Consider the following 22989-nt stretch of genomic DNA (forward strand, 5'->3'; position numbering starts at 1 on the left):
AGCTGTGGACTGTGTAGTGAATCATAATTTAGGTTCTTGACAGATGAACCATTTCTATCAAGCTTTCTGTGGGGGCCATAAATCAACATTCCTTCGACTATGCTTCTCACCCTTTAAAAGGTCGTCGTCTGCATGTGTGCACCATCTAGGCTAGGCTAGCATTTGATGGAAAGTTTCTGTAGAGATCGGGAGTTTCACTCGTATAAGATACCTGCGTGTTTGCACATAAAAACCATTTGAAAAAAAAAAAAAAAAAAGATGAACAGTGTTTCAGGCTGTTGGATTGTTTATACTTTAATGACCATGTATATACAGTATGATCGAAGGTGTAGATAGCTTGTAGATTTTAGATAAAATCCCCAGACGATGATGTAAACATGAAATAATACTTCTTGAAAGATTAGCTATATATCGGATTTGATCTAACATCATTTGTAGTATCGCTTGGCTCTATGTATTTTCAGCTCTTAAGCCTCTCAACCATGGATCAGGAATCAAGACCCTATGTAGTCTATAAGCTTCGAGTATCACCTCTCTCCTAAAAAAAAACATTTTCAAAACAAAACCCACTATAAAATCTAGGAGTCAAAACAACACATTTTAGAAGACCAATTATGTAACGAATTTAAGCCAAGATCATCGTATTAATTATGTCTTTTATTTTGGTTGCAAAGATTCCAACAAGGTAGGTGTAAAAGGAGCTTTCAATGCCGCCATATCAGGAAACTTTATAGCAGGAGTTAACATTTTATTGTCATCTAGATTCACCATGTCAATGTTTTTAAGCATGCATGTAAGAAGCATAACACAAGCCCACAACGTGTCCAGGCATGCAAGAGCCAAGAAGGAGCATCTCAGGTTTGAAGTTTCAAACCATGACAGGTTCAGAGACGTAAAGTTCTTCCTTCTCTAAAATTCAACTGAAATTTGTAAGCAAATCTTGTAAATGAATCTGATTGATATGAAAGGGAGAGCACAGAGTACAGTGCAGAAATAGATCATTGCTCCTCTAGATACGAAAATTTCAGTATTTGGAACTTGAGAGGGAAATCCACTCTGAGGGTGGCCCAGGGACGGCTTTATGCTGCTAAATTTTCTGCTATAACTTAGCAATCCACCTGGTCAATAGAGAAAGTGTTCAACAGAGAAGGGGAGCAGCTCCGACAGGATACATCAATGAAGGTTCGAAGTGACAGAAGTTTCCACCCACCAACACAAAATGTCAGCTTAAGCTGAATCTGTTTATCTTTTGAATCTTGTAAAGTTCCCACCATGTATGATGGCTATCAAGTAATAATGCAATTTACTGTAAACCCTGGAGAAAAAGAAACAAAAACCATAGGATTGCTCAACCCACTAGATAAAGGCATCACTGGTTCGTCCACTCGCAGAAAAAAGAAAGAAAAGATACAAAAATCAAGCATTATCTAAAAACCTAGCATCATGACACACTACCTGGCAATTGATTTCATTGTCAAGTCATTAATATGTTTCAAATGTTCTTGGAAAGCAAGCTGAAAGAAATGCGTTTACAAGGAAAGTATGATATTACCACCAGCAATGTGGAAAATTTCTCCAATGGTTGTAATAAAACTCGAATTCAATCTAAATGCTACAATGATGGATTCGCTGGTTTTTATAATTGTTAGCCAACGCACTGACAGCGAACAAGCAAAACTCCAGTAAGAATCCATGAAAGAACAAGCCTTGTTGAGCATAAACCCATTTGGCAGCTGGCGCTTCAGCTCACAAGTTTTTTCAACACTGCTTCAGCACGCTGCTCAAATTTTGGTAGGGCCCATTCATGCTGAATTATGTCAAGGCCATCTTTCTCAGCACTCAAGTTCTGAGGAGAATACAGATAGATAAGATTAGTAGTCAATAGTTTTTGCTTAACATTATACGTACAGATACATTTTCACCGAGTTAAAATATGAAAGAGAAGTTGTATGGTACAAAATTCTTTCTTGGTACATCTCATACTTGAACCATATATTTAACTGATTACAAGGCGAGGCCAGTGGACATTCTTGCCAATAAAATTTAATTTAGATTTAAAAAGTACAAATCAGTCCCAACAATTCCAATCCCTTTGGAAAATGCAATATATTCACACCTTTCCAGATCTTCCATTACCTGGCTAAAAATTCAACTAATGAAAACGGGGATCAAGTATGTTGTCGGGGTCCCCATAAGAAAGATTCTCAACAATAAAAAATCAAAACCCTAATCATGCACAAGACATTTCTAAAGTAACAAAGAAAAAGAAGCCAGTGCTGTTCAGAAAAGCAGGTTAGTAATTATGGTGACATGCTTAGAAATTTAAAACAAATTAAAGCAGGCATCATGGAATGCCCCACATGCCTAATCATGTATACCTATGACCATTTCATAAGAGTATCATAACTGCTCCACCTGAGGAGCAAAAGAGTGGCCAAGGCTGCAAAATGGACATCTGGAAATGGTGGCAGCAGCCATAAGAGAGGCTAGCCAAATAGAGAATGAACATTACAGCGTTGACCTGAACCAAGCAAGGCCTAACTTTATAGTGTTGACCTCATTATTATGAATCAAATCCCACATTATGCTTTCTTTTTGGTGTGTGCAGTGGGGGAAGGTGATTGGGGGTTCTGTAAAGAATCTCCAATGTTATTCTTTTGGCGTTCGCTTCAATTGGTGCAAAATGATAGAGGATCCCGACATGCAGTTATCCAGAACTGACCAAATCCAACCCACAATGGCAAACCTAGGCCCAGTACTGAGAAAATTAAGCTGGCCAAGGGCAACCTCAAGGCTGTCATCTCCTTTACTCAGTGTCTTAAATATTCCTGCCTGCAATATTCCTTTTACAACCCTCCAATCAAATCAGTCTAATCACAACCCATTCTCGGCATAGTGCTAGCAAAAAGCCTTCTATTTTCGTAGGAAGTGGGGGCAGATAATAATAATAAAAAGAGCTCTATACCCAATACTAATCACAAGGACAAGTTCAAGTGCAATTTGAAGCCCTTCAATTGACGAAGTTATAGTCTTCTGAAAGATAACTGGGGATCCATAGCTAATTCTATGATAGAGAAATCTAAGAACCTTTATCAATGAATACAAGGACTTCCTTTAATTCCAAACCATCTGTTATTTGGATTTTCCCAGAAAAGAAAAGGGAATTAAGGAGAAAAAAGGCAAGCTGCATAACAGACAGTTGAGCTAACTGGACCACTTAAGAACTCAATATGATAAGCAATGCCTGCAAGTGATAATAATGAAAAGGTGCAGCCAATGACCTACAACATCATAGTATTTTTGGACAGCATTGACAACAGGCAGGACACAATAAGGAACCCACCCAGATACCTGTTACCTAAACACCAGCACCAGTGCTTGCAATGAGTCTATATGGAAGCTATCTACTTCTAATGAACCCTTGAACCCCCATCAGCCATCAACAACTCATGAAAGGACATGGTAGTCTTGCTTAGTTGGTACTTGGTAGACAATGGATACCTGTTACCTAAACACCATCACCAGTGCTTGCAACAAGTCTATTTGGAAGCTGTCTACTTCTAATGGACCCTTGAAACCCCATCAGCCATCGACAACTCATAAAAGAACTTGGTAGAGTTCATAGTTGGAAGACACTTGTTGCCTCTAGCACCATTAAATCACCAGGTCTAAAATTCTAGTTGTACTTATAGAGGTTTGAATTGTCCAATTTAAATATGGTCCAGCAGTTTCTTAATTTCTTTTACTCATTTAAATAAAATGACTTAGCTGTTAAGATGCATCTAAATAGAAATTCCAATGAGAAAGCTTGATTCAACTCCCAATCATCTCTATTCAATTCTGAGTTGCTAGTAAAACCACTGACTCTAAAGATTTTGTTCATGATAGAATCATAAAGATGTATCATGCCTTTGCCTTTTTCACACAATGATGGGAGCGCAATTAAATAAATGGCAACTACTTAACTACAAAGCCGTATAGTCCCAGTGACAATATCCATCTATTCCCATTAGTACAACCTTGGCAGTATCAATCCACATGGTCTAGATTTAGGACAGTAAAATAGAAACCAGCAGATCAACACACAAGGGCAATTCTTTGGACACAATAACAGTCATACTGCAATCGATGTAGTAAGGACATTATTATTAATAACTAAATCTGTTCAAAAAGATCATGTAAGGTATACTCATTATAGATAGTAGTCAAAAAGGACTGAAAATATCTATATTGTTTAACCATTTAAACAGTTTGGTTTTGCAAGCTAAAATGATCAATAGAGGGCCAGTTAAGTTTGTACCTTGGTTGGATCAAAACCAAAACCACCCATTTGCATCATCCGCTGGGTATCATCCATAGCTGCATTACAAATATCGTATTTGAGCATCTAGAGAATATATCCAGAAATCCTAAAGCATGCAAAAGTCCAATTTATGCTTCTAGACTCTGACACCAATGATTTTGCAAGAGATGCAGCAATTCAGATCTCAGACAAAATAGATATAACAACTACAAAGATTTATGAACTAATACTAACCATTTTCTTCACCCAGAATGAGACTAAACAAACCCCTTAATCCAAACAAATTAAGGAAATACCTGCAAAAGAAAGGGATTGTTGACAAATAGAGATATTAAACTAAGCACAAGTCCAGAATTCTCTAGAAAAAGCTTCTCAGTAATTTTTCAGAATACAATTTCTCATATAGACAAATACCATGATCGACTGCTAACATAGCTAACATCCACAGTGCTCAAATCAATCCCATTTTGCAGCATTGATCTGAATCTCTGAGTCAGTGGAAATGGTATCTTGGCTGCACAGAATAAGAGATCATAACAAAGTTGTAAAGATCAAATCCAGAAGGAATTTAAGATCGACAAAGGTCATACACTCATAAATTATTTATTAAATGTAGGGATAAACCAAATTTTGGCATGAAGGACATGAAACGTAGTTTAAGAATCAAAAAGCTAAAAAAAACAGCAAAAAAAAGAGACTGACCTGCAACAAATCCAGAGAAGAAAAAGTTGACCCATGCAAAGGTAAGAGTCTGGCCAGCAGAAAAAATCACAAATCAATATGCTAAATTATCTTGTTTGAAAAGACACATTAGAGAAGGCCAATAAGCTCTTGAACTGTTAATACCTGGGGTATAATCATAGAAAGATTTTTCTTCATCATATCCATGGCCATATTTGGGTCAGAGAACATTTGTGCTTGTGGATTCTGACCCTGGCCCTTGGGAACATGCAACAATCCATTTTCCTAATCAAGAGTAATTAACTTTTATGTTAGCATCTTACCTACTTGAAATGGAAAATTTCAAGCTAGCATCAGAATTATGACCCTAAATGTAGCTCTCACATACCAAATCTGTGGTGCATTAACAAAGCAATGCAACATATCATATATCTAAACCCCTCCAATACATTAAAAAAAAAAAATACAATTCGAATCATGTCAGACCTGCTTGGAAATTGAAAGAAAATGTACTTAAGAAAAAACAACCAAATCTCCAATCTCTTTCACAAAACATAACAAATTTAGATACTTCTACAAACAATTAACAAATCCAACATTCAATCACCCTAAACCAAACAAACCAAAAACAATAAAAATAAATCAAAACCTCATTGCTAAAATAAGCCCTTCGAGCTCGAAACGACTTAGCAGGTATGAAGTTAGCTCCAGCTCGCAAATTCCTTGCTCTCACAACAACTTGCCTGCAATAAAATCACAAAAACAAAAAGACTTTAATACACATAAAACTAATTCTGACAAATAAAACTTCAATAACGTAAAAAAAATAAATCACTAAAACCACCAGCAAAACATGAAAAATCACAAAAAGAACCAGAATTTAGCACTAAAGAGAGAGTTTATGACATGGGTATTCAATAACTAGCCAAAGTTCACCAAAACCAGCACAAAAACAATCTAAATCACAAAAAGAAACAAGCTTTAACGCTAAACAGAGATTATGTGACATGAGTTTTGATAACTAACCCTTCTTTAACAATTTTAGCATCTGGAGTCTGCTGAGATTGCATAAGCTTTGAAACAAAATAACGAAGGATCCCAATAAGAATCATTACTACTGTTAATGGGATCAGCACCCAATCTCTTATAGCTGTGTCTAGCACTAGATCTTCTGCCATTGATTTCTTGATTGGACGGAACCCACCAAAATCAGACACAAAGTCCTGATCTTTCGAGAGACTAATGTACAGTCTTTTGCTCTTTAGTTCTGGTCTCTGGTTTGTTTGTGATTGAAGGAGAAGGGATGTGAGTGTCTTTGTTGGAATAGACTAGGGGTGTTGTTGTCTTTTAGAGTAGATGAGATTCAGAATGCAGGTTTCTGGTTTTTTTATTTATTTAAAAAATATTTTTTAAAAAAATTTGAAATTTTTTAATTTATTTTAAGTTAAGATTATTTTATATTTTTAAATTATTTTAATATGTTAGTATCAAAAGTAAATTTTAAAATTTTTAAAAAATTTATTTGGTATTATAATAGCGTTTACTTTTTAAAGTGTTTTTTATTTAGAAATACATCAAAATAATATTTTTTTTATTTTTTAAATTTTATTTTTCACATCAATATATCAAAAACAAATTAAATATATTAAAAAAAATTAATTTAAAACAAAAAAAAATAAAACTTAGTTCATTTGACAAGATTCATTAATCCAAAAATTATTTAAATACAATTTTATTTTAAATAGTTTTTTATTTATTTTAACTTGATTAAGTTTAAGTATTTTAATTAATTAACCTATAATTTAAGTAATCCGGATAAATCTATAAAATACTTGTTCAAGTGGATTTTAATTTTTTTTTAATCGCATAATATTTTTTTAATTTTTAATTTTAATGTTTATTCTAATTGACTTTTTGATTTATAAAATAACATGATAAATTAATGACTCAAACCCTAAAATAAGCAACTGTGGTTTGGACACGTGGAAGAAGTGTTTGTTTATAATATTAATGTTATGAAGTTTTCTTTAAAAGCAAGCATGTAAGAACTTATAATTCCTCTATTGATCTATTCAATATATCATTAATTAGATATGAGAGTTTACTTAATTAGTTAAAAATGAATGTTTGACATGATTTTTATGCCCTTTATTAATCTTTCATGAAATCCAAGTAAAATATAGCTAGGGAAGTTTTTGGTATTGCAATACAAATATTTTTTAAAAATTTTTTATAAAAAAAAAATATTAAAATAATTTTTTTAGATTTTTGTAAAATTTTAATATTAAAAAAGTATTAATTTGATGTTTTTTCACATCAAAATTTATTTTTAAAAAATATCTAAAAACATCAAATTTGATAATTTTTCACATCAAATTTATTTAAAAAAAGCACCCAAAATATAAAAAAAAAATACCACTCACTAAACCTGCTTGATTCATGGCTTGTTACTTATTATCGGATAATAATAATTAAGTCAAAGGGTGATCCATTTTGTAAATCAATTTTAAGGATCGAGTTTCGGAGAAGGGCATAAATTTTCTTTGACTAGTCTCTTGATGTTTCCAGTTGCCACACTACAAATTAAACAAGTCCCTCCCTGAGAACAAAACTTGAACTTGCTGAGTTTAACAGCAGTAATTGGAGTTTGTTCAAAACCGAGGAAAATCCTGTCATGGTTGAAGTGGCCGTAGAGTTCAAAACACAAGCACCTGGATGGCGAAGGGAAAAGCAAAAAGGGACTAGCCTGTTACGGCTTAGTTTGCTTTCACTTCAGCAAGATCGATGTGTGTTCTGTAAAAGAAGTATTGATGAAACGTCTAGCCATCTGTTCATTCAATGTGTTTTTGCTTGGAAGTTATGGATGGAATCCCTAGCTTGGTGGGGTATTAGTGGCTGCTTCCCAGAAAACTGCTGATGATATGTGTGAGTAATGATCTACAATGGTGCAAGGAGAATTTCAGAAACATCCATGGCAACCTCTCTTTACTTGTATTGTTTGGAGTCTGTGGCTTCATCGGAATGATGTAATCTTTGATGATGCTACTCCAGATCTTATGGTTGAAGATTGATAGAAACACTTTTGGTTACACCGGAATATTGGATCTAGGATCAAATTCTGGAATAACAGAATAACTCATAGCTGACTTTTACCATCTTTTCTTTTGCCTGGTCTTCATTCCCTTTTTTAGGTTGCAGCAGCCTTACTTTTATGGCTTCTTCTTTTTTGTCTTGATTCTGTTGTTTCCTTTTTTTTCTACTTCTTTGACTGTCTTCTTATTAGCTAAAGTTAATAAAATCTAGAATATTATCTTAAAAAAAGAAGAAGAAAAAAAGGGCAGCCTGCCTTCTCAATGGGGTGAGTTTTCTCTAATTACATTCAAGTTCGAATCCGCTGGGAATCATAAGCATCATGTTAAAGTAGTTGTAGTAGAATCAGCTTAAAATCCCAAATCAATTAGCAAGTATAAAAATATAAAAAATAAATGCAATCAATCACACAAGCTTATGTACAAAATTTACGTAATTTAATAACTTGTCTTATTTTCATAGACAAGACAATCAAAAAAAAAAATTTATTATGAGAAAGTAAAAATTACAAGGTAAAATTATTCTTCCATCCAAAATCCCAAATCAAATAACCCAACGTTTACTACTAATTACTTATAACGCTAATCCGACTACTTAATTACGTATGGTTTACTGCAAGGTATCATTCTGTAGGTATCATGCAGAATTCTTGCCTTTTCACCTGCCTCTATCAGAATTTCACCGTTTTTCAAAATAGTCAGGGGCTTCAAAAATATGTAGTTATAGCCCTCAACTCTCTGAGGCAGCTTAATCACAAACCGCAATTCCCATGAATCTTTCATGGACCAAATGTAAGCCTCGTCAACTTTTGAAAGATGGAAGGCTGATATCAATTCATCAAGCATATATACTTGTCTCCATGTGAATTCCCTCATTGTAATTCAAAATAGACTCTGGTTATCTCCTTGAACTCTTCTCTGCTCATGTCATATGAAACTATCAAATACCACCCCGTCCTTCCGATCATGCTAGTTTGCTTTCTGGATAAGAAAATCATTGCCAAGCCAAATAGCAGCTTTGTAATTCAGATGGAATAATGGAATACCTCCACTGTCCTTCCACCCATCAGCTTTCAAAGAGTAGACTCTAAGGCCTCACGCTCATATGAGTCGATGTCAATGAATGGCTTATCATATATATGAACACATCTTATGACCTTGTAATCATCTTCTTCTTGAAGATAACCAAACCCCAACAAGGCGAAAGAGTTCTCAACTGTGGCGATATTGAAACCCGAGAATGGAAGGAGTAATTTGAAAACCCCAATAGAGGGATTCAAGAGAAAGATATCTCGATAGCACTTTTGCTCCGAAATGCAGAGTATGCCCTTGCATGAACCAGAAATTTCTACGTTTTTTATGCTTAATGAAAGAGGCAATGACAGCCTTCTTGCCTTGCTCCATCCTTCATCAACACAATAAAGCTTGGAGTCAAGCTTCAGGACAAGATTTGGGTTCTTCAAATTTGCTATTTGGATGCTACTTAACAAATTCTAGACTGCCAAGGAATATTGCCAGCATTGACTTGACAGGCAGTCTAGCAAAAATGTCAGTGATGATATATCATTAGGAATGTTAGATGACATTTCAGTGAATGTATAGTTGCTGGTGGATGCTGCTAAGCTTGGTGAACTCATTTTTGGCTACAGGCATATATGTTGTCAGATTAGCTGTGTGCTAAGGATGGGAGAAGATGGGAGTATATATGGACTAAGAAGGAGGGCTCATTGGCCATACTTTCATTAATGAAAGATATCTGAGTAGATTCCGATCTACTATTTTCTTGAGAAGATAAGGAACCTCCTTAGATTACTGCATGAAGCAATTGAAAGCATTGCTTCAGATTCTTTTCTTGCAATGAAACCCCGAAAAAACAAAGAATTCTTTTCTTGCATGTTACTTAACCTTTCTTTATTCCAAAGGTTCCTCAAAATAATTCTATATCCTCAAAACTTATGTTTATGATGCATCCCACATGCTTATGATCTTCATTCCTCCAACATTCCAATGGCCATTGTCTCTCTCCCCACCTTGTTAAATGGAACTAGACTATTCGTCTCAAATTCACCTCCAAAACTCACCCCACAAGCAAGGAATTCCTACAGTCCTACTACTAATCATAAAAATATACGTACAAGAATTTGTGCTTGTGCTGCGAAATGTCATCCACAATTCTTGCACCAACCTTTGATTGAAACTAGCTTCTCTTCAAGGCATAGAGGCTTATTGCCACTAGTGTCATCCAATGCTAAGACATCATCAGGATCGGGAGAGGAAGATAACCGAGCTGTAGAAACAGTTCTCAAGCTTTACACGTCAATCAAGAACAAAAATATCAGGGAATTGTCTGATATAATTGGTGATGAATGCCGATGTGTTTGCAATTTCTTCTCCTTCTTCCAACCCTTCCAAGGGAAACAGGCATGCCCATTAAGTTTCCAACTTGCTAAATTCTTTTACCTAGAGTTGTAGCATCACACAAATGATATATCTGTGATCCCTTTTGTTTTCTTTTTGCAGCAAGTGTTGGATTTTTTCAAAATTCTGATCAAATTCTTGGGAAACAATTTCGAATTTGTCGTGCAACCTACCTTCCATGATGGACTGAATGTTGGCGTAGCTTGGAGACTAAGTATATGCCACTGCCTTCTACCTCTCTTTCTTGGTTTTTTGGGAAAACTTCATTAACATCCCTAATATTTTACCTCTTTCTCAATATTGTCATCCTAAACCGATTAATTTTATGAATTCTTCATTCAAAACCTATTAGAAATTAAGCAATTCTTCCTTTCCATAGCCAAAACACGTTCAGAAAACACCTGGGGATTCTAGCATGGGAGGGAAACATTGTATAAATCAGATGAGTTTGGGATGAAATTAAGAACCAAATAATATGTTAGGGACACAAATGAGGTTCTTCTTCTTCTTTTTTCCTTTATAAGTAGGAGGGCTCCAAGTGGAGACTTGGGGAGGGGACAAGGTACACAACCAACTATAGCAAGTTGGCTATGCTGTCATGGCCATCTCTTGCGTAGGGAAATTATCACAGTTTTGAGGAGTTGCAAGGGAAGCTTTTCTTACCATGTTTTTTTTTTTTTGTTTGATTAATTTATTTTGTAGACTGGAGCAAGACACATGTGCCTCTCGGAAAGGGTTTCAGCTTCTACATTCTCCAAGTATACCAAGGGAGGATCATCATAAGGTGTGTGAAAACATCTCCACAAGATCATCCATTAACCTCAAATCTTTTAAAAGAGAAACACTCATTTAATATAATATATAAATCAATCACTTAGTTATTATCTTTAAGATAGAAAAACGAAAGATAAAAAAGATTTAGCCAATAGTATAAAAAAATCTGACCACTAGCTTTAGCAATAATGGTTGGATTTACTGTACATTACATGAGCTAATTAATATTGATGATGCTTGAGCTTTCCATCTGTCCATCTCATGAATGACAGTACTATGTATTACAGGAATGTGGAGATGTTCATGGAACCACTTCTGCATATTGAGCCTTTTAGACTGGTAATTTGCAATCCCGATTTTCTTATTCACTGAATCCGGTGCAAATCAGAAATAACGGGAGGATACTGATCAAGTGATCATGACTCCTTCTGGCGTATGATATGATAGACACCCTTTTTCTGTCTTTTGCAGAAAATGATGGGATTCGCCATGAGCATTGTGGAGAAGATGAGCTCCTGTAAATTGTCCAGAGACAAGGTGAAGAAAGCTGTGCTTGTTCTGGTTTTGCTTGCTGTCATCTTGATCTTCTTAATGCCAGGGATGTATTAGGCAGCATAAACCCTGTTAGATGATGCAATCACGGCATCTCCTGTTTCAGTTAGTACTGTACCATGTGGTAGTGTGCCCAGAGATGCTCAGAATTTCTGTATGAGATTTGATTAGATTAATTCTAAAATAATTAAAAAATAAAATTACAGCATATTAGATTAAAAAACACAAAGGCCTAGAGACATGTGAAACCACCTCGTAAACCAGGTCCTAAACCGAATAGATCCATGGCACAAAAGCCATATTTTATACATTAGCTTAATGAAAAAGGGAATGTCCATGGTATAATAAACAAAAAAAAAAAAATCATGAACAAGTGATGTGCTTCCCAATAAGGGGGGTGGAATTCCAAGTAGAAACAAAAGCGGAAGTAGACCACTTCCATTAAAGAGAGAGAGAGAGAGAGAGAGAGAGAGAGAAGCAACTAGGGTTCCATGGAACTATATTAATTACTTTCTTAATAAATTCGTCTTTATTCATTGAGAGTTTTATATGCAAGGTAATATTGTAGGTCCAATTCCATTGGATAGTGTAATTTTCATGTCCTTTTCTTTTATAGATCTTGTTTCGGGCTATAGTTGAAATGGTTTTTCATTAAATTTTTATTTATTTATTTTTGCTATAAATTAAATTGTTTTAGTTTTTGGATTGTTTTTTATGAGTTGATATTAAAAATAAATTTTTAAAAATAAAAAAATATTATTTTAATATATTTATAAGAAAAAAATATTTTAAAAAAACAATTTTTTATCACATTCTCAAACAAAACCTTAATTTAATACCAAGTATAATCGATGTGGAATTGCATTTTAAATCAATAGCATACTAATAAATCTTTCTTTTAGTGTGTTTTTTACATTATGATAGATTTTATGGTTACAGTTTGAAAAATATAAATTTTAAAAAGTTATAAATTATAATTTTTTTAATTAATATTTTAAAAAATATATAGTAGGAGCATGCAAAACTATAGTATCTTTTAATTAACTAAACACTTTTAAATCTGTAATTAAATAAAAACTCATAACACTCCACATTACATCACAAAAATAAATAGAGCTGTAGGTATTTGAATTTTTACTTTTAGATATGTTTCAAAAGTATTTTTAACTTAAAAAAATATAAAAAATTTATCTTAATATATTTTTAATTAAAAAAACTATTTAAAAAAAAAATCAACCATATGTTACAAGACACACATTAGTTTCATGGGTTAATCATTCAATTTATAGATTTTACTCTTTTCATTTAAATTCTATTTCTCTCTCTCTAAAGTGTGACCAATTCGATACATAAATAATTTATTTTGATATGAAATTTATATATTTAAGACCTCATACTTAGTTTGTAAGATGATAGTGTATTCACAAGACTTGATAACTATCTTAATAAGTAGGCGTTAAACACCAACGATTTTCTTTTCTCAAAAAAATAAATCAAGCTTTAATTATTTTTTTAATAAGAAGAAAATATGGGTCCATACACGCAAAATTTCAGTGCCCAATCAAGATATGATCAAGTTTTTGGTTCAAAAATCCAAAATAACGATGAAATGCTGCATAAATCCTTAATTAATCTCGTAATCTTGATATCATAATCTAATATTTTATTTTTCATGTAATTTATTATTTTTATTTACTTCCATGAAAAAATTATAAAAAAATAACTAAGAAAGATTTAAGGAATGCAGTTTTACCGGAATTGACTTGAATTAATGAGATTGTTTTATAGTTATTTTATCCAAAAAATATCAACTCATTCATAACTTGATATATATATATTACTTAAATAATAAATCCTTTCGTAAATATTCAAAACTGATTTTAATATTTAAATTTTATACCAGGTAAATAATAAATAGAATATAAATAAAATAAAATGAATCTGATCCATGAATTAAATCATCATTATCAACCATATAAAAAGTGTTGTAACTCGACTTGACCCAACAAGTAAAAATTTGAACGTTTTAGGGTAATATATGTAATTTCATATTTTTCCAGTAATTAATTTCTTTTGTTGCCGTGTTGTTAATAATGCACCCCCATACACACGTTATAGATTGCAAACTCCCAACCAAACTGTATCTCTCCCTCTCCCCCTCTCTCTGCCATTTCCTTTTCGAAGCCCGCATTCACATTTGGTCACGGTTTCTTTGATCAATCAAGTAATCTCTTTCCATCTCCTTAAAAAAAAAAATCTCAAACTTTGATGGGTTTTGTTCGATTCTGATCTCAAGGTACAGTTTTCAAGATTTTGATTTTCTTTCTGTACACTTTTGGTTTTCTGGCTTCTTTGATGGATTTCTGAAATGGGTCTTGGAGATTTTTGGATTCTCCGTTGAATTTGGTGCAAAGGGTCTATTGTTTAGAAGATTTTGAGTTTTTTTAGTTTATTTAGCGTATTTTGGAATCTGGGTTTTTTTGTGGTTGTTTAGAGAAATTGGTACATTAGGATTTTTTTTTTTTTAGTTTTGCTCATTTTAGAAAGTTTTAAGCATGTTCTGTTTTTTTATGATGATTTAGAGAAATGGGAGGTTTTTGGGTTTTATAGAGTGTTTTTTTTTCTTGCATTGTAGCTTCTTGGGTGGGAATAAGATGAAGAGGTTAAAGAATGAACCTTCTAGTACTAGGAGGTGCAAGCTGTCGCATTTGTTGTTGGTTATAGGAGCAGTGTACTTGATGTTTTTAGCATTCAAGTTTCGACATTTTTTAGAGATTGCAGCAATGGTGAGTGGGGATGATAGTTATGTTGGATTGGATTCGTTTTCCATGGTAAAAGATGTTGAAGATTCTGATTTAAGCAAATCGTTTTTTAGTTCGGTTTATAAGGATACGTTCCACCGGAAATTAGAAGATAATCGAAACCAAAACGCACCGATGATGCCCAGTAAGGAACCTTTGGAAGAGGAGAAAAGAGGGGGGACTAAAACTATAAAACCAATTCAGTATCCTTATGGTCGAATAACAGGAGAATTTATGAGGCGAAGGAATGCAACTAGGAATTTTTCACCATTTGAGAGAATGGCAGATGAGGCTTGGCTGCTTGGATTAAAGGCATGGAAAGAAGTGGAAAATTATGATGGGAATGAGATTGGACAGAGTTCTTTATACGAGGGGAAGATTGAGTCATGTCCTTTGTGGGTATCCATGAGTGGCGAGGAGTTGGCTGGAGGGGAAAAGTTGATGCTTCTTCCATGTGGTTTAGCAGCAGGGTCATCTATAACCATTGTGGGAACACCCCATCATGCACACCAGGAATATGTACCCCAGCTTACAAGGTTGAGGAATGGTGATGGCACTGTTATGATTTCACAGTTCATGATTGAGTTGCAGGGGTTGAAGTCAGTGGAGGGGGAGGATCCACCGAAGATTCTACATTTAAATCCTCGATTGAGGGGAGATTGGAGTCGGCATCCTGTCATTGAGCATAATACCTGCTATAGGATGCAATGGGGGACAGCTCAAAGGTGTGATGGTTTGCCATCCAGGAAAGATGAGGACATGCTGGGTAAGAGCTACCTTGTTTTTTAATAGTGTTGGTTAACTCATTTCCTTGTTTGCTTATGTATGCTAAGTCAAATGCTTACATTAAGGGGACTCAAGTCCCTAGAATTGATGTTTTGTTATACATTCTCTACACTTTTCTTCACATAAGTCGTGTGAGGTGAAAGAGATGTGATTGCCTTCCTAAATCTTTCTAGACAATTCAGTTAGAGTTAGGGGCAAAAGTGAAAACTGCATATAGCCCTAGTTCAGATTAAAATTTGTGTTGATGACCAGTTACATCAGGTTGGTACTCGACCATTGACCCCTTGATTTTATGCTAGGATGCTGGTAAGATCCTATCTAGTTATGCTTTTGTTTCTACTTCGATAGTACATAGTTTTTAGTTAATAAATAGAGTCAAAGAAATGTCTCAACTGAAATGCAATATTCAGATCTAACTATTATCTTTGTTTTCTTCCCCTGCTTTCTTATTAAGCACCATGACATTGTTTCTGATATCGATGCCAATTTCTGCACCACCTTTCCTTTTCATGTAGAAAATGATGTACTTGCCAGAATTTATATTTCAGCACTTTGCAGACGGATTCTAGCTTTTCTATGGTTGGTTTTGCATAATAACTTGTTAACGAATGTGAACTAGATTTGAAAAGTAGGTTTAGAGTATCATTAGCTTAGATTAATTTCCTCATAGTTGTAAATGACATAAAGGTGGGTCAGAGTTGGTGAAGAGTTTTTGCTGGTCTGGTTTGTGTTTAAATGTATGATTTCTGGAGCATGTTCTTTGTGAATTTTGATTCTCCTTACTCTATTTTAGAAAATTGAATTGTATAATTTTTCTAATGCATGTATTCGGCAGTTGATGAACATTTGAGATGTGAGAAATGGATGCGGGATGATAATGTAGACTCAAAAGTATCCAAGACAACCTCGTGGTTTAAGAGATTTATAGGGCGTGAACAGAAACCTGAAGTGACCTGGCCATTTCCTTTCGTGGAGGGAAAATTGTTTGTCCTGACCTTGCGTGCTGGTGTTGATGGATACCATATTAGTGTTGGGGGGCGGCATGTGACCTCATTTCCATATCGTCCGGTAAGTTGATATAGATGAGAAAAAAGTGATTATTATACCCTTTGACAGTTCTTTCTGTTTCTCCAACTCAAATGGTGAACCTTGGCCTTGTGGATTTGGAAAATAATATTTGCATATCTGATGCACAATGGGCTTTCTAGCTGTTTTATCCACCCACTTGGGAGAAATAGCACTTTCAAAATATTTGTGACATTGACATTTTTTTTTATGAAGATTTCCATGAACTGACCTTATCCCTGTTTATCATCTTTTTAAGCTTGCCCTTTTCTTGATTCCCTTTGCTTTCCACTGGATTTCTTCATTATAGTCCCTGTAGATTTAGCAGTGCATAATCTTAATAGTTGTGTTTGTTAGAGTAGTAGCATGTTTTGTTCAATTATATAATAAGCTCAAAATATTTCCTACAACATTTTTCCGTGGCTTTAGGGATTTACCCTTGAAGATGCAACGGGATTAGCAATCAAAGGAGACATGGATGTTCATTCAATTTTTGCCACTTCTCTACCCAGATCACATCCAAGCTTCTCTCCTCAAAGAGTATTGGAAATGTCAGAAAAGTGGAAAGCTCATCCTTTACCAAAGAGGCCAATTCAAGTTTTTATTGGGATTCTATCAGCTACAAATCACTTTGCAGAACGCATGGCAGTTAGAAAAACTTGGATGCAATCATCAGCAATCAAGTCATCAAATGTAGTTGCTCGTTTTTTTGTTGCATTGGTAAGATCTCCACATTTATTTCTTAACCCTCAATTTTATTCGTTTTTTAAGTAGCGATGTTTAATTGTTTCAACAGTCACTCAATTATTCCCTGATTTGAGAAACATACTTCAATTATTGAATCTTTTATGTATTCTTTCATCTTCTTTGCAAGTTTACCAAAGTCTTTTTATCCAACTTCTGTTTCTTTCTGCTAACATTATCCTTAAATAATGTCATTCTAAAAAGTGACACTCTAGTTGTTGTATGGCCACATCAAAAAAAGTTAATGGAAATTTGGATCAATGGACTGCAATAAAAATTTCAAAGAAAGTTGAAATTGCATTAAATGATTTGAAATTGAGGAATTTAAGTTGAGTAATAGTTGATGGTCCACTGACACAATTAACAGCCTTACCCCACCTTTTGTTGTTGATGATTTAAGTGCTTGATATAATTTTACAAGTCCAGAGAGCTTGGATGCAAGGATCTATCTTTTATCATTGCCCTAGATATTTTGTGTTGAAATATAAACAAGAAAATACAATGAAGAGCAAGAAAAACAATATTCATGTACATGGGAGCATTGTGAATATGCAAGAGTGTGTGTGTGTGTCTTTCATTGTCAAATTATTTAGTCTACTTAGTGTAATATTGTGCATTCTGTAAGATGGACCATTGTTTTGGAACAGAGGAAGCAGAACTATGGTTATTTACGATTCTTTTTTTTTTTTTTTTTCCATCCATCTGTTATGTAGAATTCATACTCTAATTTATCTTTGTACCTGTTCATGAAAACCACAGAATCCAAGGAAGGAGGTGAATGCAGTGCTAAAAAAAGAGGCAGCATACTTTGGTGATATTGTGATTTTGCCGTTTATGGATCGATATGAGCTTGTGGTTCTTAAAACTATTGCTATTTGTGAGTTTGGGGTAAGTCTATGATTCATTCAGTTGGCATTTTTCATTGAATCTGTTAAATAGGATCTTTGAGAACTAGTAATTGTGTATTTATTTATATCTCCTGAATATATTTTTTTAACACATCTGAATATATTTCTTGCAGGTTCAGAATGTTTCTGCTGCGTACATTATGAAATGTGATGATGATACATTTGTTAGGGTTGACACTGTCTTGAAAGAAATTGACCGCACCTCTCCATCCAAGTCACTTTATATGGGCAATCTCAATCTATTACATCGTCCTCTAAGAAATGGCAAATGGGCAGTTACTTTTGAGGTATGTCATGTGAATTCTGATTTCTTAAAATCCCTGGCAGCAGTGTCTTTGCTTATATTAATTCAATTGTCTTGTTCTTTTTTCCCTTGAAAAACAAACTAAAACGTTATAATTTCTGGAGAAGGGGGAACAAAGGCAAATTATTAGAATCTCTACAAAATATACATCTTAACAATCTCTTCTACGAGATCATATAACCTGTTCATTCAGAAAATGAAAGAATTTTTAATTGCTTATCTGGTACACCATCCTCTGTTTTACTAGAAATAACCTTGGTGATACCGATCATGGCACTTTTGAATTACTTGACTGAGTTACCATATGAATTAACCAGCTTCTTTCTCATTGAAGGAGCATTATTGGAAATACTATCTACATTCTTGCATTATTTGCAAGAGATGCCTACCTTTGTCTTCCTTTTTACCCTTCTCCTTTACAATTTTTTACCGCATTTGATATTCATGGAATGGAATGGTTATAGGTTCAGAAACTTGTTCGAGGCATAGAATGGCAGAAGACAGCTTTGAGAAGGCTGTTTGTGCTTCTTGGTTAGAGTTGATAAGGTTTTTTTTTTTTTCTGGTAGTTAAAGAATTCAAACATCGTCCCTACTCTGCTACCAGAGCCATCCTTAAACTTGGTTCTTTTTTATGATTTTGGTACGGCAGGTCTTAGGGACCATGTTCTAGTTAAGCTCCTTTCATGAATCAGATAGTCCTGAACATACGATTCATATTGTTGCTTTGACTGGGAGTGTAAAATGGAAAAGAAACTAGTATTCTAGATGGGGTTCGCCATGTTCCTGCTCTTAATGAATTCAAACTTTTGATTTCTCTGTGTTTCTGGATGAGTATGACATGAATGATATAATTGTTTTTCTATGTTCACTTCTTTCATTTGAAGGTTATTGTCCATTGTAACAGGAATGGCCTGAAGCAGTATACCCTCCTTACGCTAATGGACCTGGATATGTAATTTCTACTGATATTGCTAAATTTGTCATCGCTCAACATGGCAAACAAAGCCTCAGGGTTAGTGATACTACAATCTTATTTAATACTTTTTTTTTCTGTTGGAGGATGCTCTCCCTTCCTCTCCTTTTCTTTTAGCGATTCTTTGACAGCTATCTTTCCAATCAGTCAGTATTGTAAAATATGTTAATTTCATTGCAGCTCTTCAAGATGGAAGATGTTAGTATGGGAATGTGGGTTGAACAATTCAACAGCTCCACCCCTGTCCAGTACTCCCACAACTGGAAATTCTGTCAATATGGATGCATGGAGAACTATTATTCTGCACATTACCAATCCCCAAGGCAGATGATCTGTCTATGGGACAAGTTGGCGAGAGGTCGGGCTCAATGTTGCAACTTCAGATGACATATTTTATCAGATGTCTCCAAGGAGCCTTTAGATGATGGCGGCAGCTTTATTACACTGGTCAACACATGTTCATATTCTTGTCCTTATTTTATGCTTGGACCCTCTGGTCAGGTCACCTTCGCCGATTTTGTTCATTTAAGTGGGCTCTAGAGAGGGCTGTTTTTTAATTGCAGCCTTTGATTTTTGAAGAACAGACTTTTCATCTTGTAATTGAAATGGCTTCTAGCCAAGGGCCAAAACATCTTGGCTTGAACTAAAAGCTGGAGAAATTGTATATACCCTATCTTTCTATTACAAGTACCGATTCAGTTGGTGCAGAAGTGAGAAAATCCTTTCGACTCATTACATGCTTCTGTTGCAAATAGAGGTTGGAAAATTTGCATAAAATTGTATATTGCTGCTAGTCATTCTTCAGTGTAATAATTCCTTTAAGGTTTTGTTTATAAAGGTTTGGCTTGCTCTATATGCGCTTGTGTGGTGTGTGTTGTGGGTGGAGAAGCTGACAGATTTTTGGGTATCATTTCCTATCTGGTGTGTACAAAAACCTGTCAGCTTCTCCACCCCCAACACACACAAGTGCATATAAAGCAAGCTAAACCTTTATAAAACATAACCTTAAAAGGAATGAATTGAAACTTCATCATTTAATATTTAACACTTCCTTGATTTTAAATTTGCTTTATAAATTATTTTAGTTTCTTTCTATAGATTAGGGTTAGTGTACTTCTAAATAAAAATCTTTACATTTGATTTGTGCCTAGTCTAATTTTATACCTGCTTTTACGAATGTTTAATTTTATTATCGTTTAATTAAAAAATATATATTATTTTTAAAAAAGTTTTTAAGCCTAGTAAAGTTTATTACTTGAATCACAGATTTAATTAGTTAAACCACGAAATCCGAATCTATCTAATATATTATAATTTTAATATTAAAAAAGAATTAGAATGATTTTTTTTTTCTTCAAAATCAAATCATATTTTTTATTAGTTGTACAGGTTGTTTTTGAAATCTTCAAGTAGATTTTATTATATTAGGATAACTTTTATACAAATCAAAGAGATTTCAAAATTGGTCATTCAAACTAAATTTAATAATAATATCAAAATAATTTTTATTGCATAAATATTTTCTTTTACAATCAAAATATTTTTTATTCAAGTGGCGCCGTGTACACTAGTAAAAAAGAGTTGCGGAAAATGTGATTAAAGGAAAGGAGAAAGAGTGCTTGGAAGCAATTTCATGTTTGAATTCCCTTGTTCAACCTGGTGATAATGACAGAATTGTCATCAGTCAGCAACCACCGAAAGAGCAAAAGAAGGCTATGAAAAGGAAGAGGTATTGCTTGACCTTGCTTTACTCGGACTCTTGGAATTGATGATTGAATTGCGAAATGCTTGCTCTTTTTAGTGGATGCACTTTTATGATAAGAATTTGAAACTTTGGAAAGTGTTCTGTTGCCATAGATAGTGAAGACAAAAGAAATGTATTAAAAAGTAGAAATTCAATTTAAAATTATCTCATAAAACAACTTTTTTTCATTTGATTCTATCTCTTCAAACTGAAACACTAGAAAAACAGGTGTTGTGATTTCTTATAGCAAGTTTTGTATCAAGGACAGTGGCGGAGCCACGTGGGGACAAAAGGGGGCAATTGCCCCCTTAACTTTTTTTTTTTTTTTAATATTAATATATTAGTTTACGAAATGTTTTACTGCAGAAGAAAAAATGAAAGTTGTCGATTGTTCTATAATTTGTTGACTTGTAATATAATATAAAATAATTATATATACATAGCTCATTGCATAATTTTTTTCCTTTTTCCTTTTTGTTTTCCTATTAAATTGAGGGTACCGGTTTTAAAATATAGAATCCCTAGCTATTAAAAATTATTTTTTGTTTCCTACTTTTGCCACGTTATTTTTTTTCATGAGTTGCTCTACCGTTTTGTTTTTTTCGGGATGAGTTGTTGTTTCTCTGCCTCTCTCGTATGCAAATTTCTCATCAAGTATAGGTAATCAATTAATCTTTTTGTTTTTTTGCTTTATATTTTAGGTAATTTTTATTTTATTTTTTCTATTTATTCATTGTTTAATTTTAATTTTTATTCTTTTTATAATTAGTTATAAAAAAAATATTTGGGGTTTATGATAATTTATAGATTTTTGATATAAATATGTTCAAAATAAATGTGTTTAAATTACTAATTTAATCAATTAAATATTTTCTTTTCTTATTATAAAGGAATACATTAATATTCATTGTAAAACCATTATTCTTGACATTTCTTGTATTGGCAGAGTAGTTTATTGAAATTTAATAATTTTCATATGACTTGTTTGTAAGAAAAATATCAAGTAGAAAACATGTTTTCCAAGAATTGTTTCGTTTACACATACACTAGGCATTTGCTCCTCAATTAAATATCTAGAAATAATTAAGTATAATTCAATCAACATACTTATTATATGTATATAGATATGAATTGAAATAAGTTTTGATTTTGATGAATTAATATGTATTTTGCTATGAATTTCATATGGAAGATTTAGAATTATTGTGTAAACTCAACTGATTTTTATTTAACAGTGAAATTATTATGTAGTTGTGTTAATTATTTATGTAGACAACTAATCAATGAGAAACAATTATAATGTAAGTTCTTTCATTTTGAAAAAGTTATTTTTAAATTAAACTTTTTACCTGATATGAATTAGTATATATGCTTTGGAATTGATTTTTAATGTATAATCTATATAATTTTAGTATTTGTTAATAATTTTGCCCTCTCATTAAAAAAACTCTGGCTCCCCACTGATCAAGATAACCACTCAAAAGCATTTTCATGGGAGTTTTGAGACTATAACGTGCTGCAGCACGGTTGTCTAGCACTTGCATCCTTTTACTTCTCTTCAAGACTGCAACTTTCATTTAGTTTGTCTGCAATTTTCCTCGAGGTTCTGCTATCAATGGTTTAACGCAGTATGTAGCTAGCTGGGAGCTTGCTCTGAATCTGGTGCACTCTGTAATGGCGAAGGTCTATTTACAAACGACCTCTTCAAAGCCCTGTTGCTCAGCCTGGTTCTTTGAACTTTTATACCGATGTAGTGGCTCTACTTGTGGTGTTCAATACCACCACCTGGGCACTTTTGAATCCAAGCTAGATGGACAATCTCTTATCAGTGGTCTTTGCAGAATTTA

The 22989-nt window shown here is 33.7% G+C and overlaps 3 protein-coding genes across 4 annotated transcripts; 2 read left to right on the top strand and 1 right to left on the bottom strand.

Annotated features, from left to right (window-relative positions):
- Window positions 1-1320: 1320 nt before the first annotated feature.
- LOC118030940 (uncharacterized) lies at window positions 1321-6297 on the bottom strand. The gene is made up of 8 exons (XM_035035212.2): window positions 6011-6297; window positions 5634-5727; window positions 5150-5269; window positions 5006-5054; window positions 4718-4817; window positions 4538-4599; window positions 4301-4359; window positions 1321-1846 (listed from the first exon to the last, which is right to left on the bottom strand). Exons 1-8 carry the CDS (start codon window positions 6160-6162, stop codon window positions 1742-1744), a joined length of 741 nt encoding a protein of 246 aa, XP_034891103.1. The 5' UTR covers window positions 6163-6297; the 3' UTR covers window positions 1321-1741.
- A 3768-nt stretch (window positions 6298-10065) lies between these two features.
- On the top strand, window positions 10066-12019 carry LOC118030939 (uncharacterized). Its single transcript, XM_035035211.2, has 5 exons — window positions 10066-10494; window positions 10594-10705; window positions 11194-11275; window positions 11553-11604; window positions 11737-12019. Exons 1-5 carry the CDS (start codon window positions 10081-10083, stop codon window positions 11872-11874), a joined length of 798 nt encoding a protein of 265 aa, XP_034891102.1. The 5' UTR covers window positions 10066-10080; the 3' UTR covers window positions 11875-12019.
- Window positions 12020-13912: 1893 nt separating this feature from the next.
- Window positions 13913-20099, top strand: LOC118030938 (hydroxyproline O-galactosyltransferase GALT2). 2 transcript variants are annotated; one of them, XM_035035210.2, is made up of 8 exons: window positions 13913-14113; window positions 14453-15384; window positions 16240-16472; window positions 16899-17189; window positions 17973-18101; window positions 18235-18408; window positions 19330-19437; window positions 19579-20099. In XM_035035210.2, exons 2-8 carry the CDS (start codon window positions 14472-14474, stop codon window positions 19783-19785), a joined length of 2055 nt encoding a protein of 684 aa, XP_034891101.1. In that variant the 5' UTR covers window positions 13913-14113; window positions 14453-14471; the 3' UTR covers window positions 19786-20099. The 2 variants fall into 2 exon arrangements, with proteins under 2 accessions (XP_034891101.1, XP_034891100.1); XM_035035209.2 differs by having other exon boundaries at window positions 13913-15384.
- The last annotated feature ends 2890 nt before the right edge of the window (window positions 20100-22989 follow it).

Source organism: Populus alba, chromosome 16 (assembly GCF_005239225.2).
Source record: "Populus alba chromosome 16, ASM523922v2, whole genome shotgun sequence".
NCBI lineage: Eukaryota > Viridiplantae > Streptophyta > Magnoliopsida > Malpighiales > Salicaceae > Populus > Populus alba.